This window comes from Lathyrus oleraceus, chromosome 5 (assembly GCF_024323335.1).
Source record: "Lathyrus oleraceus cultivar Zhongwan6 chromosome 5, CAAS_Psat_ZW6_1.0, whole genome shotgun sequence".
NCBI classification, from domain to species: domain Eukaryota; kingdom Viridiplantae; phylum Streptophyta; class Magnoliopsida; order Fabales; family Fabaceae; genus Lathyrus; species Lathyrus oleraceus.
The window spans coordinates 559,141,060-559,156,231 of record NC_066583.1 but is presented as its reverse complement, the minus strand read 5'-3'; the positions used below and the strand labels follow the sequence as shown (position 1 = coordinate 559,156,231).

The 15,172-nt window shown below is 35.8% G+C and overlaps 1 protein-coding gene across 1 annotated transcript; it reads right to left on the bottom strand.

Moving 5' to 3' along the window:
- Positions 1 to 590: 590 nt before the first annotated feature.
- On the bottom strand, positions 591 to 10,865 carry LOC127082059 (uncharacterized). The gene is made up of 4 exons (XM_051022280.1): positions 10,811 to 10,865; positions 9,585 to 10,720; positions 752 to 931; positions 591 to 647 (listed from the first exon to the last, which is right to left on the bottom strand). Exons 1-4 carry the CDS (start codon positions 10,863 to 10,865, stop codon positions 591 to 593), a joined length of 1,428 nt encoding a protein of 475 aa, XP_050878237.1.
- Between the last annotated feature and the right edge of the window lie 4,307 nt (positions 10,866 to 15,172).

Below are 15,172 nucleotides of genomic sequence, written 5' to 3'. Positions count from 1 at the left end.
GTTCTACGTAGACTTATCCCAATACCCTTTATCGGGCTTCTCTGTGTGCCTCATAATTCATCAATAATGACAGCATAAATTTTTTAGACGGGGTTTGAAGCTGCTGCTCCATAACGTTAAATTCACTTCTCATAATTAGGCGCAATACCTCATCATCATCGCTAGTCTTCAACTTGCTGGATTCACCAGATTGACACGTTGGAGCACTAACTAGATCAATTGCATAGATCTTTGCCTTCTTACCCATTGACACGTCTTCCACAACTTTTGGAAACACTGGACTGAATGCAAGACCACTACGGGTCAGCTTCGCTACATCCACAATATTCACCACAGAATCTGCAACTGGAAGAGGAACCTCTTGACCATTCTCTAACATGGTGGCATTATAGTTGTATGACACAGCTTTATCAGATGAGTAGGGGACGGGGCCCGCTAACCGTATAACTAATGGGGATACCGATCTGTTGACATTATTGTTGTTGCTGCTATCAAATTGAATGACTACCCGCTTAGGGGTCTTGAATACCAACACTATCACATTCATATCATCTCCCATATACCTTGACTGTTGTACCTGAATAACATTTTCATCCATCAACCTTTGAATATCTCTTTTGACAATTACACAACCACAAGGATTCACACTGCAAATAACACAACCATCATGGTCACGTTTACAATGTCTCACCATGCACAAGTCTTTGTGGATCTCCACCAAGGACCTACGGATACAACGCACATAAAATACCCTGAAATTTCCAAGACAACTATCCACCATATTCACAAAAGCGTTACCATGAGCAGGCAACTGGTTGGCTTTAACATTTGGCGCTCTGTCCTCAAAGAACATTTTAATACCACTCTTGATAAGCTTCTGAACTTCATACTTCAGGGGATAACAGTTTTCTATATCATGTTCAGGAGCTCCCTGGTGAAAAGCACAAGGAAGATCAGGTTTGAACCACCATGGAAATGGCTCAGGAATTTGAGGAGGATTCCTCGGCTAGATAATATTCTTAACGACCAAGGATGGATATAGCTCTATATATGTCATAGGAATAGGGTCAAAATAGACTTTCTTCCTCTCATAGTTCTGCTGATGATTGTTGTTGTTGTAGTTGGTTCGTTGTTACGGTTGTTGTTGATGTTGTTGTTGAATTGGAACTGATTGATTGGTTGAATTATTGGAAAAAACGGAATTACAGATGATACCTGGTGCTGATGTTGACGATATTGAGAGTTCTTCCTTACATGAGGCCTCCTCTTCCTCCCTGATGATACTATGTTAATTTCTCCTTCCTTCTTCTTGGAGAAACTACCACCATACTTCTTGCTTGTCGACGCTTCATCTTCGGACAAACGTCCTTCACAGACTCCTTCTTCCAATCTCATCCCCATGTTTACCATCTCAGTAAAATCATTGGGGGAAATTGCGATCATACGTTCATAATAAAATGAACTCAGCGTCTTCAAGAATATTGGTCATCTCTTTTTCTTCCAAAGGCGAACTAATTTGGGAAGCTAACTCCATCCATCTTTGAGCATATTCTTTAAATGTCTCCTTGTCCTTCTAAGACATCGACATCAACTAATCTCTATCTGGCGCCATATCAACATTGTACTTATACTTCTTGACAAAGGCCTCACCCAAGTCATTAAAAGTACAGACACTAGCACTGTCCAAGCCCATGTACCATCTGAGGGAAGCTCTAGTTAGAGTATCTTGGAAGTAATGAATGAGCAGCTGATCATTATCAGTTTGAGTAGACATATTTCTAGCATACATGACAATATGACTCAACGAACAAGTAATCCCTTTGTATTTTTCAAAGTCTGGGACCTTGAATTTCACTGGATTTTTGATGTTGGGAACTAAGCACAGTTCAACAACACTCTTGCCAAATAAACCATTCCCTCTTAGAGTTTTCAATTCTTTGCGCAGCTTAAGAATCTGATCCTTCATTTCATCCATCTTTTCATAAGCATCTGGACCTTCAGACGACTCAGAGTGGTAATGGCTTCCTCAACATGAGGCAGAGTATGAACAATAGGAGGAGGCATTGACAGGACTGGGCTAGATGCCGGCAGAGAAGCAAATGTTGGCGCGTATCCTTCAGGCACAAAATTTGGTGGCATCCCCCATGGGAACCCAGCAGGCATAGCAGGAACAAGCTGGCTAGCAATGATAGGTACAAATGACAAAGCAATCTTTGAAATGACAGTCCTCTGAGGAGGAGGATTTGCAGGAGGCGGAGATGGTTGGTTCTAAGCATCTATCACAGATTCCATCAATGTCGTAAGTCTGGCGATATCCTCCTCCATCTCTCTATTTTCTTGCTCTAGATGCTCCATTCTTCTCAGTTGATTAGCACGGTTGTTGTAGTGATGAGTCAGCTTGGTTGATACACAGAAGAAGAACTGACAAGACATCTGGTGGAAGAAACCTATTATGCAAATGATGCATGAAATGCAATGTTTTTTATTGTTTTTAATTTCAAGGAACATATGAAGTCTTATTTGCAGATATTTTCAATTAGTAATAACAATAATAACAATTCAATTGACCATAAAATCTCTTTTTATTCATAAAAATTTGGAAGGATTACACCGAGTACGATTTCAGAAACAAGAATACAAATACAAGAGCAAAGGAAAATGTCATCATAAGGATCCTTAGAAACTGCATCAGATGATCTAGCCATGGGAGCGTATTTCCTTCGGATGCATCGAATCTCTAACTCAAATGATGTCTTCATATGAGATTTCTCGAGGACAAACTGATCAACAATCTTCTTCCAAGCACCGAAAGGATGAGGAATACTAGAGTAAAATAAATCCTCTAACTCTCTCTGTCTCTTCACTGCATGCTCCTCAAGAATCTCGATAAGTGCATCTTTGTCTTTCGACTCAAGTTGCAACTCTTCATGCTTTCGGCTCAAAGCATGGAACCTCTCCTCCCACATGTCTTTCTCTTGAGTCATCTTGGCAAGTGAGTCTTCCAACTCCTCTACATCTTGGTTAGGGAGAGCTGATGGCTCAACCACAACCATAAACATAGGTCTCTCACAAGCGTACGACATCTTGAGCTCCAAAGCTCTCTTCTTCACCTGGGTAGTGTAAGCTTCCAAAGCTACACAATTTCATGGACCAAGCTCAGATCTTCCTTTCCTATACAGACTGTACCACCATTCTATTCTTCAAAAGTTGGGGATCTTTACCCTCATGATAGAATAAACCTTCTAACTGGACGTTATTAGGCTTATCTCTCAAGGGGAACCCAAGTTGACGACGGGCCAATGCTGGGTTGAAGTTGATTCCTCCTTGCGTACCAATGAGAGGAATGTTAGAGAACTCACCATAAACTATCAATGATATCCAAGCTACCCAATGCAGAATCATATCAAACAATATCATCATTAGTGAGAGACATAAGTGTCTGGGACCACCATAGACATTGTCGGTTCTCCAAGAAAGCAGGCGTTTGAGGCAAGTGCGAAATAAACCACTTGTACAAAAGAGGAATACATCATACAATAGTCCCATCAACTTTAGAATTCCTCAAATGCAAAGAGAAATACATGTCACCCAACAGAGTCGGAACAAGACTCCCGATCAAGAAAATTCTAATGGCGTTTACATCAACAAAATCGTCTATGTTAGGGAACAAAGATAAACCATAGATGAGCAATACAAAGATAGCTTCAAAAGCGTCCATACTACCGGCTTGAGCAAAAACAGTAGCTCTACCAATGAGAAATTTAGAAGTCAACCCGAGAATACCTCATTTCTTCACCAAATGAGCATCAATCTCAAATTTCTTCAGATGAAGATCTTCGGCTATGACGTGAGATATCAGAATCTCCTCTAATCCACTGAAAGGTACCTTGTTAGATACGGGTATACCCAAGAGATGGGCATACTCCTCCAACATGGGCACAAGCTAATAGTCGGGGAAAGTGAAGCACCGATAAAGAGGGTCATAGAACTGAACCAAAACACTCAGAAGTCCTTCAACCATATAAGTAGATAACACATACAAAAATTTCCCATGACGTTGCTTGAAGTCCAAGGGATCTAATACAAAGGATGACAACTTGCTTAGCTCTTTCAAATTAGGACATCTAAAATTGTACTTCTTAGTGTTCCTTCGTCCATAATCCATGGTCTAAAAATATTTACAAATAAGACCTTAGTTTCCTTGAAATTTATTTTTCTGTGATGAATGTTATGACGCGCATGTATGCATGTATGCATGAATGCAACAATCACACACAAGGCAAACACAAACAAAGGTCAAGGGATGGATCAAGTCATCATTAAGATCAATCATCGAATTTGGTGGATTATGGTTTTCACCCTATCAACACCCAAGTTCCATTGATATTGACAAGACTTGATCGGATCAACCGAGAATCAAAGGGTTTGTTGCGAGTCACGAGCATGGATTCAGGTTAAGAACCATCCTAAAGGAGTGTACTAAGGATAAAACCTATAGATCATGTTCTAAAAAGTTCCCAGAGTCTTGATCCCATCTATCGAATACTATAGGTTAGGATGACTAACTCATCAACCCATAGTATTCTCAAGAGAACCCCGTCTGAGTGGCGTATCGTGTAACAACTGTTATCGAGTCTACACTTGAAAAGTCTCCGCACTACGTCCTAAATAGGCCAAGTTGGGTTAAATGTTCTACGGTCTCTAACTTCTTGGACCCCCAAATTAGAGAAAGTAATGCTTATCCATGAATTACTCATGTGACATCAGTAACTCTAAAGAGGTCTCCAATGAGTTGGGGATCTCATGTCAACTCTTTTAGGACTACTCCTTCAAAGCCAACATGACTTTACCACTCTCCTATCTTAGATTGCACTGAAGTTCGGGTTAGAAATTATCTCATCACTCAGATATCACCAAGCACAGCTGATAGAATATATCATACAAACAATATATAAAAACAAACATAAAATATACAAATATATACATATAAAAAAGTAGGCTAAACCCACTGAGGACTAGTCGCCACTTAATTTCTATAGCGGTAAATTCATGACCCTTAAGTTATGGGTAAACTTTTAACATCAATAAAACCAAAGTCAAAACTAATAAAATGTGAGAGATTACAAGTAAAGGGGGTTATTTACACAGAGGGAAGGTGTTAGCACCCAAAGTGTCATAGGTAGTCCTAGCGAGCCCTTTTTTGTGTGCAAGTGATTTGATCTAAATGATGTTTAATAAAATATAGAGTGAGGGAATGAGGAAAGAATTCATTAATCATATATTTGTGTTTGACAAGACCTTCAGTCTTATGTCTATGTATCGACATATATATGATGGATCAAAACTCCGTAGTTCGTAGTAAAAATTTCAAAGAAGTTATTTAATTGATTTTAACAAAATTTTAAATAAAAAGGCACAAAAGGCCAAAGATTTGAATGAGGTGGTTAGTTCTTTTTGTCTTTTTGAAATTAAAGTCAATATGGTTAAGTTCATTCACAAGTTTGATTAAGAAAAAGTTTGAGAATTGATTGGCATAAGGACAAAGTTTCTACTCATTAAAACATGTCTAAGTTGAAAACACAAGCAAAGAAGGTTTTGAAAAGAGGGAGAGATTTTAAATTAAAGAAGTGGGAAGAGATGAAAAGACTATTTGATTCGTTGTCACACATGGGTCAAAAACGAGTAATAATATATAGTAAATGGAAATTGACACCTCGAGTATCGTATCGCAAGGACTCTTGGCAAATTAACCAAGTATGAAAACAAAATATGAGGGTTTCGATTAGATTTAGAATAAGTGATTATAAAAAGTGATTAAGAAAATAAGTCAATCTACTGTTTTCGGTTTCCGGCTAATCACTGATTTTTACCTATCAATTCCCTAAGCGGCTTCGATCTCTACTCGATTCAATTTCGATTGACAAGCGCAATAGATATATAATAGATTGATATTCCTATATTCTGAATTAAGCAAACGGTTACTACAATCGTGAATTAAGCAAACATGATTTACAAACACAATTTAACGACAAAGCGACGAAAACGGCGATTAATAGTTAGGAATGCAATCATACGAATTTAATCAAAACCATTCCATAAAATATAGATTAAGAAAATGAATTTTCATAGAATACAATTGAAAGAGAAACAAAGTTAAATTAATAGGATAAAAACCTCAAAGCCTTGGAAATTTGGTTACAACAGATTGACTCTAGAAGATTAGTTCGTCTTCATGATCACACAAAACAAAAAGTTATGGTGAATAAGGTGTCACCTGCTACAGTGCAATGACTTCTCCTTTTAAAGAAAATAAGGGTTGCACTTATAATTCAAATTGGGCCAGAAAACCTAAATTCGGCCCAACAAATGGCCCAAAAGAAATTATTTCCTAAAGTACGAAACCTTCAACTAATTATTTGAGACTTCTGCACTCTGAATCAGATTTTGGCTTCAACACAAAAGTTGTATCTCTTTCTCTCAGCTTTCCAACGCATGTCAGAACGCGCAAAACAGCATCATGTAGCTCAAGTTATGATTTGAACAGTGAATGGGTATCAAATAACCGCTAAAATTGAAAATAGCAAACGAAAATAAATTAAAGGCAATCATGAACTTAAATCTAAAAACATAATAAAAGAGTAAAATAAGCAAAATAAAATAGATAAATGTCTAAGTACAATTATAGAAGAATGTGCATCAAAATGCACTGATCAAATTCCCCCACACTTGAACTTTTGCATTCCGAGCAAAATTACAATTTCAAAACAAAATGAAAGAAAACAGAGCGTGCACTTCCAAAAGTTTTCAAGATACAAGGTACAAGCAGAATTCTAAATCTAAGCTTCAAGAATATGGTGTTAGTAAGCAATTTTTTCTGACATTTAAAGCAGCTAGGAAAACAGATTACTAAAGAATACATCAACAACAGTAAGATCCTCACATGATATAATTCACTCAACTCTCAAGTGTTTAGATTAATTGTTTACACTCAAAGCATAACATACAAGTTAGTACTACCATAAGCTTGAAAAGACTTTAACATCCACAATTGAAATACATGAACACGAAGATCAAAAGGACTTTTATTTGGTTGTAACGTGACCAATGTAAGGGTGAGATAAATCCTAAGGGACTAGGCTAAAATTCAAAGAGATAAAAGAGACTTGAAAGAAACTGCGGGAGTTGAATTTATAAAATATTTCATTCACTTGAACAACTCTATATCAATTGTTTTCTCTTCTCCTTTTCTTTTTATTCTTTTTTTAGGAGGAGTATGTATTGACATGTATTGACATCCTTCTATTTTTTTCATTCATTTTTTTTCTTTTCTATTTTCTTTTTCTATTTTTATTTTCTTTTTACGCCAACTTATGAAATATTACCAACATAATAATTCAACCCACACAACTCCAAACAAGACTCTTTCAACCCTTTGAATAGGGTGATAACATTGTTATTCACTTCTCAACTTGTAATGTGTTTTAAACAAAAAAAGGATAACAGACTCAAGGGGGTTTCAAACAAGGGATAAAATTATTTCAGAGTTGGCTTTTTGGATAACTGGCTAAAAAAACAAAAACAAAATTGTCTTTATCATATCAGTGTGCACAAGTAAACAACAACATCAACAAGAGTCAATTCAAGTTCTAGAGACTAACAGACATGAGTGAATCACACAAGAAAGAAAGAAATGGATTTTTGTATGTTATCCATATAAGGCTCAAAATCTCACAAGGTTAATTGATCTACCACAAATGATGTACAATTTAGAGTTTAGTCCTACCTATCATACTAAAAATGCACATCAAATTTTTCACATCACACCACAAGACTTTAGTCAAGAGAACTAAGAAAAATACTCATAATTGTAACTCAAAAACCAAAGGAAAAAGCATGCAATTTTTTTATTTATTCTAAATTTTAATCAAAAACAGAGAAAAACTAAAAACAAAACAAAGAAAAAAAACAAATAAATGGTTCCCTCCTCCACACTTAAAACATACTTTGTCCTCAATGAAAGAGCATAAATATAAAATAAGAGTGAGAGAAAGGAAAGAACACACCCGAGGAGTCAAGGCGGATAAATGATTGCATAAGCAGCCTTTCCCAAAGAGATCTCTTCTACAGTCTCTTCTTCCAAAGTCGGGTTCTCATGGAGTAGCTTTGGGTAGTATCCATTGACATTGAAATTTTTATTAGTGCATTTGCCTTGTATTTCAGGATCTAAGAAGAATCTTCGATAAGTAAAAGTGTTGAATGGCCACGTGAAAGTGATCTCCTTTTCCACAACATCAAGAATCAAAGGATTACTGGGTTGCCTCACTACTTTTGTTTCATCTTTAAGTGAGATCCTATGCATACATATGGATGGGCTAATATCACGAGTGTCATCCAAGGTCCATCCAATTCCCTTCTTACGTTTTTGCTTAAGTTGAAGCTTTGATGAATAATATGAATCCTCGAGAAGTGGTTTAGGCTCTAAACAAAGTGGTTGTTCAATGGATGGTATGTTTGGGGCAGCCAGAATGTCAAGATCTTTAGCTACATAAACAACTTCACTTACATTGTCACCCTGCAAGGCAGCATCAATCTCAACACAAACAACACAAGGGTTAGTGTCAGTACAATCATCACATGAATAAACATCATCAAACCCAGATAGAGATGGAAAATCAAGTGAAAACAATTCAGAAAAAGTGTCATCAACCAACTCAGAGATCAACTCAATATGAAAAATAGAATGCTCCTCCAAGGGATGTTTCATGACATCGAAAATGTTAAATTTTGCGACAATGTCACCAAATTCCACGGACATAGTTCCATCGTCAACATCAATTTTTGTTATCGCCGTTTTCATGAATGGTCTGCCTAAAATGATGGGCGATCTTCTTGAATTTGTTTCTCCATACATGTCCAGAATGTAAAAATCTGCAGGAAAAATCAAGTCATTAACTTGAACAAGCACATCTTCCACTACTCAAATAGGGCGAGCATTGCTTTTGTTCGCCAATTGAATGATTAAACTTGTATGCCGTAAAGGACCAAGATCAAGGTTATTATAAACAAAAGTAGGCATAACATTAATGCCCTCTCCCAAATCAAGCATGCAATTTTTGAATTTACTATCCCCAATGGTACAAGGAATAGCAAAAGTTCCTGAATCCTTGCATTTTTGTGGCATGTCCTGAGTCAGGGATGAAATCGTAGGTGAATATTTAGGCTGGATAAAGGATGAAATGTTTCGTCCCAAATTTACTCTCTCATTGCCTTTCAACCTTCTCTTACCTGTGCACAAGTCTTTCAGAAATTTTGCATACTTTGGAACCTGCTTAATCACATCAAGAAGCGGAATATTTACCGCGACTTTTCTGAACACATCTAAAATCTCTCTCTCTTTGTCTCCATCATCAGTCCTTTTATTTTTCAATATTCTATGTGGGAAAGGAACTTGTGGCACATACTCCTTCTCTTTTTCTTTTTCAGTTTCTACCACAACAAAGAGTTCAGTTTCTATCACAACAGAAAAAGGTTCAGGTGCCACCTCAAGAATTTCTTTATTTTTTTTCTGGGGCTGGTTCTGTTACCTTCCCAGATCTCAAGGAAATTGCACTCATATTAGCATTAGGGTCTTTTAGATTCACAACTGTTTGGGAAGGAAGTTGGTTTGATCTTTGGGCTTGCTGCATGGCATTCATTGAAGTGGCAAGCTGTCCAATCTGTGTCTGCAAAGTCTGAATACTAGAATTTATTCGTTGCTGAAATTGGAGATTGTTCACAGCTATTTGCTTGACAAGATCCTCTAATGAAGGTCTGGGAGGTGCAGAGGTGGAGACTTGGGGAGTGATTTGTGGTTGTGGCAGGGGTATGACTAATTGTTGTTGGGCGGGCTGCTGGTTTCCATATCGAAGGTTTGGATGGTTCCTCCAATTGGGATGATATTTGTTGGTGGACAAGTTAGGAATGTTGTACCCTTTTTTATTGTTGCTTTGGTTGAAAAAGTTAGTTGCATATGCTTGAGGCAACTGAGTGACTAACTCATCTTGAAGAATAGGACATGTATCAGTTGGATGTTCAGTAGAAGTACAAATACCACATAACTTTCCTGTTTGAGATGTACTCACTGCCATTTGTTTCACTAAAGAAGTAAGCTCTTCAATTCTGGTTTCTAGAGCCTTGTTGGAAGAGGAAACCTGAATCTTATTCACACCTTTTGTTTGGACCATATAATTATTTATGGTTGTGAACTGTTGGGAGTTGAGTGACATGTTCTCAATCAGTGTTTTGGCAGCAACTAGAGTTTTATCAACAAGTACTCCACCACTAGCAGCATCAAGAATGTTTTTATCCATTGGTAACAATCCCTCATAGAAATACTGAATAAGCAGTTGTTCGGTAATCTGATGTTGAGGGCAACTGGATAATAATTGTTTGAATCTCTCCCAATACTCAGCCAATGACTCATTTCCCTGTCTAATACCACATTTTTTTTGGATTGATGCAACCCTAGAGGCAGGAAAGTATCTCTCAAGGAAGACTTTCTTCAAATCATTCCAAGTTGTTACAGAATTCGACTCAAGATAATATAACCAATCCTTAGCAGCACCCTTTAGTGAAAATGGGAAGGCTCTCAGCTTGATGTGATCTTCGATGATTCCTTCAGGTCTCAATGGTGTAGCGCAAACAACTTGAAATTCCTTATGTTGCTTATGCGGATCCTCACCTGCAAGACCACTAAACCTTGGCAACAAGTGTATTAAACCAGATTTCAACTCAAAATGAATGGTAACATCATCATATTCACTACATAAACCATTGTAATTCATATCAGGAGCAGCAAATTCTTTCAGAGTTCTTTGGTCAGCCATGTTAAACTCAATAGAAAAAAAATCAACAAACAATGAGAAAACACATAACTAATTCAGCAATGTAGCAACAAATAGAAAAATACCGACAATATCCCTATTAAGAAAAAACAATTGAAATATGGAAAAAAAACTATTAAAATAAAAGAAAAAAAAATACAAAAACACAAAAATTAATCTAATAACGTCAAATAAAATTTTTGAGGATTTTTTCGGAATTTTCTGAAACTATCAAAATAGAAAAAAGTCATAAAAAATAGAAAAATAAGGAATTTCGTGTTTTTAGGACAACTTCCATTATTTAGTTCCTAAATAGAGGCTTTTGGTCCTTTATTTTTTCCTAGTTAATCGACAAAGAATCGGAATAATTTGAGATGATTTTCTTAAAAAAATAGATTTTTTTTATCCTAAAACGCAAAAAGACCAAAACGCAAGAAAGTTAGGGCAACAAAATGATAAAACACAATACCTAAAACTATAATAATGGTTAGACTATAATAACGGTTAAAATCTACAAACGTTCTCCGGCAATGGCGCCGATTTGATCCGTTGTCGCACACGGGTCAAAAATGAGTAATAATATATAGTAAACGGAAAGCGACACCTCGAGTATCGTATCGCAAGGACTCTTGGCAAATTAACCAAGTATGAAAATAATATATGGGGGTTTCATTTTGATTTAGAATAAGTGATTATAAAAAGTGATTAAAAAAATAAGTCAATCTATTGTTTTCGATTTCCGGCTAATCACTAGTTTTTACCTACTAATTCCCTAAGCGGCTTCGATCTCTACTCGAATCAATTTTGATTGGAAAGCGCAATAGATATATGATAGGTTGATATTCCTATATTCCGAATTAAGCAAACAGGTTACTACAATCATGAATTAAGCAAACATGATTTACAAACGTAATTTAACGACAAAGCGACGAAAATGATGTTTAATAGTTAGGAATGCAATCATACGAATTTAATCAAAACAATTTCATAAAATACAGATTAAGCAAATGAATTTTCATAGAATAGAATTGAAAGAGAAACAAAATTAAATTAATAGGATAAAAACCTCAAAGCCTTGGAAATTCGGTTACAGCAGATTGACTCTAGAAGATTAGTTCCTCTTCATGATCGCACAAAACAAAAAGTTATGGTGAATAAGGTGTCCCCTGCTACAGTGTAATGGCTTCTCCTTTTAAACAAAATAAGGGTTACACTTATAATTCAAACTGAGCCGGAAAACCTAAATTCGGCCGAACAAATGGCCCAAAAGAAATTATTTACGAAACTTCAACGAATTATTTGAGACTTTTGTACTCTGAATCAGCTTTTGGATTCAACACAAAAGTTGTAGCTCTTTCTCTCAACTTTTTAACGCATATCAGAACGCGCAAAACGGCACCCTGTAGCTTAAGTTATGATAAGAACAATGAACGGGTATCAAATAACTGCTAAAACTTAAAATAGCAAACGAAAATAGATTAAAGGCAATCATGAACTTTAATCTTAAAACATAATAAAATAGTAAAATAAGCAAAATAAAATAGATAAATGTCTAAGTACATCTATAGAAGAATGTGCATCAAAATGCACTGATCACTATCCTAGATAAAAATTAAAAGTTAAGAGTTGAAAATATCTGACCAATGGGATGCAATCCAACAGACAAGAATGTCATATAGAAACCCATTTTCCCTTGGACTTTTGAGCAGATAATAAGCATATGAAATATCCAAGAAAACCATATGAAGACCAAGGCATCAAATAAAGATAGTCATAATATCCAAGCAAGCACTCCAATAGCTAGCAATCCTCAATATTTTCCAATGTATCAGATGAAAATATTTCTTGATCAACTCAGAACAATCATTAGATAGTATAATAATTAAGCATAAAGATAAAGGGACAGATGAATCAAGGGCACTCAAGGTCTTGCATCAGATGAAAGGCACTGTCAAGGATAGCTCAGTCTTAAATAATGGTATTGGTGAAGTCTTTTAGCATAGGGAATGCTTCCTAATTCTAAGTCCAAAAGTTCAAGTCAAATCATAAAGTCCACCAAGATGTTTTTTAGGGTTTTTGTTGTTATTAAGTATTTTAAGATCCTAAGATCACAAACAAAAACAAATGCAATCAAAAAATATATACAATCATAAGATATTGCTCAAATGAGCAAAGTGAAAAGGACTTGAAACATAAATAAGTTGCATGAAATGTAAATGGCAATGAATGATAAAGGTACTTGAAATTTAAAGTGCACAAAGTAAATGACTTGAAAAATAAAACAACATTAATCAAGAAGTAAATCAATGGTTAGTCAAATGTTAGTGATGAGTTTTAATTTATTAAGTCATTCTTTGGAGAATACCCAACCATTCATTCACAAGTATGAATCCATGAATCAAGACATCATCCATAAGAAGGGCTCCAACTTGGATAAATCAACAAGTATGCCACTAGCTCTCATGAATGGAAAAAAGGTCAAGTTTACACACAATGCCATGAATAATGGGAGACTTACAATCTCACTTACTAGAATGATATGCCTTGAGGGGAAAATTTAGCTCTATGTTAAGCAATCGTAATTGGACTTATGTAGAAGTCACAACTATCTGAGGTCGAGCAATAAAATTATAGGTGTTAATACATGTTAGAGATTTATTACAAAAAGCCAAACTCTAAAAACATACCACACACTAAAAAAGGGGAAGGGACCTATCTCAGTCTGGCTCATGTTGATTCATCTGACACAAGGTAATTGATTAATCAACTAGCATTAGACATGAAGAGATTTCATTTATTAATGATGGATTTAGGAAGAATGGGGATGAAGATGAAGAGGAAAGGGGAAATAGAAATCCAAATTGATCATAGAAGGAATTTCAACTGATCAATATTATTCATTCATTTTGGGAGATCAAATGCACATTTCATCAATCCCCTAAATCCAATTAATCAAGGCCAAACAAAATTTGAATCAACCATGATCAAGGCCAAACAAAAAGTCAAACAACACAAGGCCATAAAAATGGCTCAACATAATTTTTAAACAATTAATAAATTAAAAATCAAATTTTAAATGAATTAAAATGCACTTTTAAATGGACAAAACCGCAAATCCCTTCAAATCACCCAATAAATGGCCAAGGGATTCATCCTAGGTCAAACAAGGTCAAAGGACCTTAGACAAAAAAATTCATAATTTTTGGAAAGTCAGAAGTATTTTAAAAATATTTAAAACAAGTTGAAAATCATTTAATTCATGGAAAATATCAAAATTAATCCAAAAAAATGTTTTTAATTCAAAATATGAAAGAGGAAAATATTTAAAGATTTTGAATGAAAGTCCCATATTTTTTGGATTAAAAATGGAATTAATATGAATTAAAAAAAATAAATGGATTAAATGAAAAATCAGAATAAAAAAGAAAAATAGAAAAAATGAGGGCCATTAGATCTCCCTCATTAATTGAGATGACAAATCTGATGGCCAAGCGCGCGCATTCCACCAAGGACGTTAGTCAATACGCTGCAAGCTTGGTAATCAAAATAGATGGCTAAGATTAAAACAAATCAAATGGATCCAATGGCCAGGAGATCTGACACCACATCACCGGAGCCCTAGCTCTGGTTGTCTTCTCCGGTGGACCTCGCCGGACTGGTCCACCACCAACCATCAAGAAAATGAAAAGTAAGGACACTATTTTAAAGAGAAAAAGCTCAAGAGCTCGAATCTGACCTCAATTTTATCTAATTCCAAATATATTGAGAGATATGAGAAGTTGAATTTTGAGGTACACGATCTGAGTTGCTTCGATTTGACCTAAAAGCAACTTGCCTACATTGGTAGGATTTAAGACAACCAATAAACAAAGAGAATGGTGGAGAATTGAGAAAGAATCGAAGGCTTAAAGTTTTGGAAAAATCACCTCCAGGTAGCAAAGATTTGGCTGGATCTTGATTCAATTCCAATTGGATCTTCCTCCTATTGCTTGCATTGATTAATTGAGATGAAAATGGCTATGAGTCCTTGGAGTTTCAATCCCAAAATAGAAGGGGGAATTCAAACTCAATTTCAAAGAAATCTTCAAGGAATTCTATGGAGTAGGGTTCTGAGTTTGCTTGGCAAGGCTTGGGCAATGTGTGTGTATCATTTCTGAAGCAATGCACTTGTATTTATAGGCTATGGAATTCAGTTTTGCACCATTTGAAAATTGACCAAAAATAGCAATGTTGTGCATGGGTGCATGGGCAATGATTTAGGCCCAACCAATGATGCAATCCACTTCTAATTCGTGTGCAATTGATGTTGA

What these genes read in the sequence shown, in the direction of transcription:
- LOC127082059 (XM_051022280.1), bottom strand. Translation starts at nt 10,865, where the DNA reads ATGGCTGACCAAAGAACTCTGAAAGAATTTGCTGCTCCTGATATGAAT. An exon ending in TCCTGATATGAATTACAATG is followed by an intron (nt 10,721 to 10,810) that starts GTTTATGTAGTG and finishes GTGGTCTTGCAG; the next exon opens with GTGAGGATCCGCATAAGCAA. An exon ending in TTTCCTTGAGATCTGGGAAG is followed by an intron (nt 932 to 9,584) that starts GTAACAGAACCA and finishes GCTTTTCACCAG; the next exon opens with GGAGCTCCTGAACATGATAT.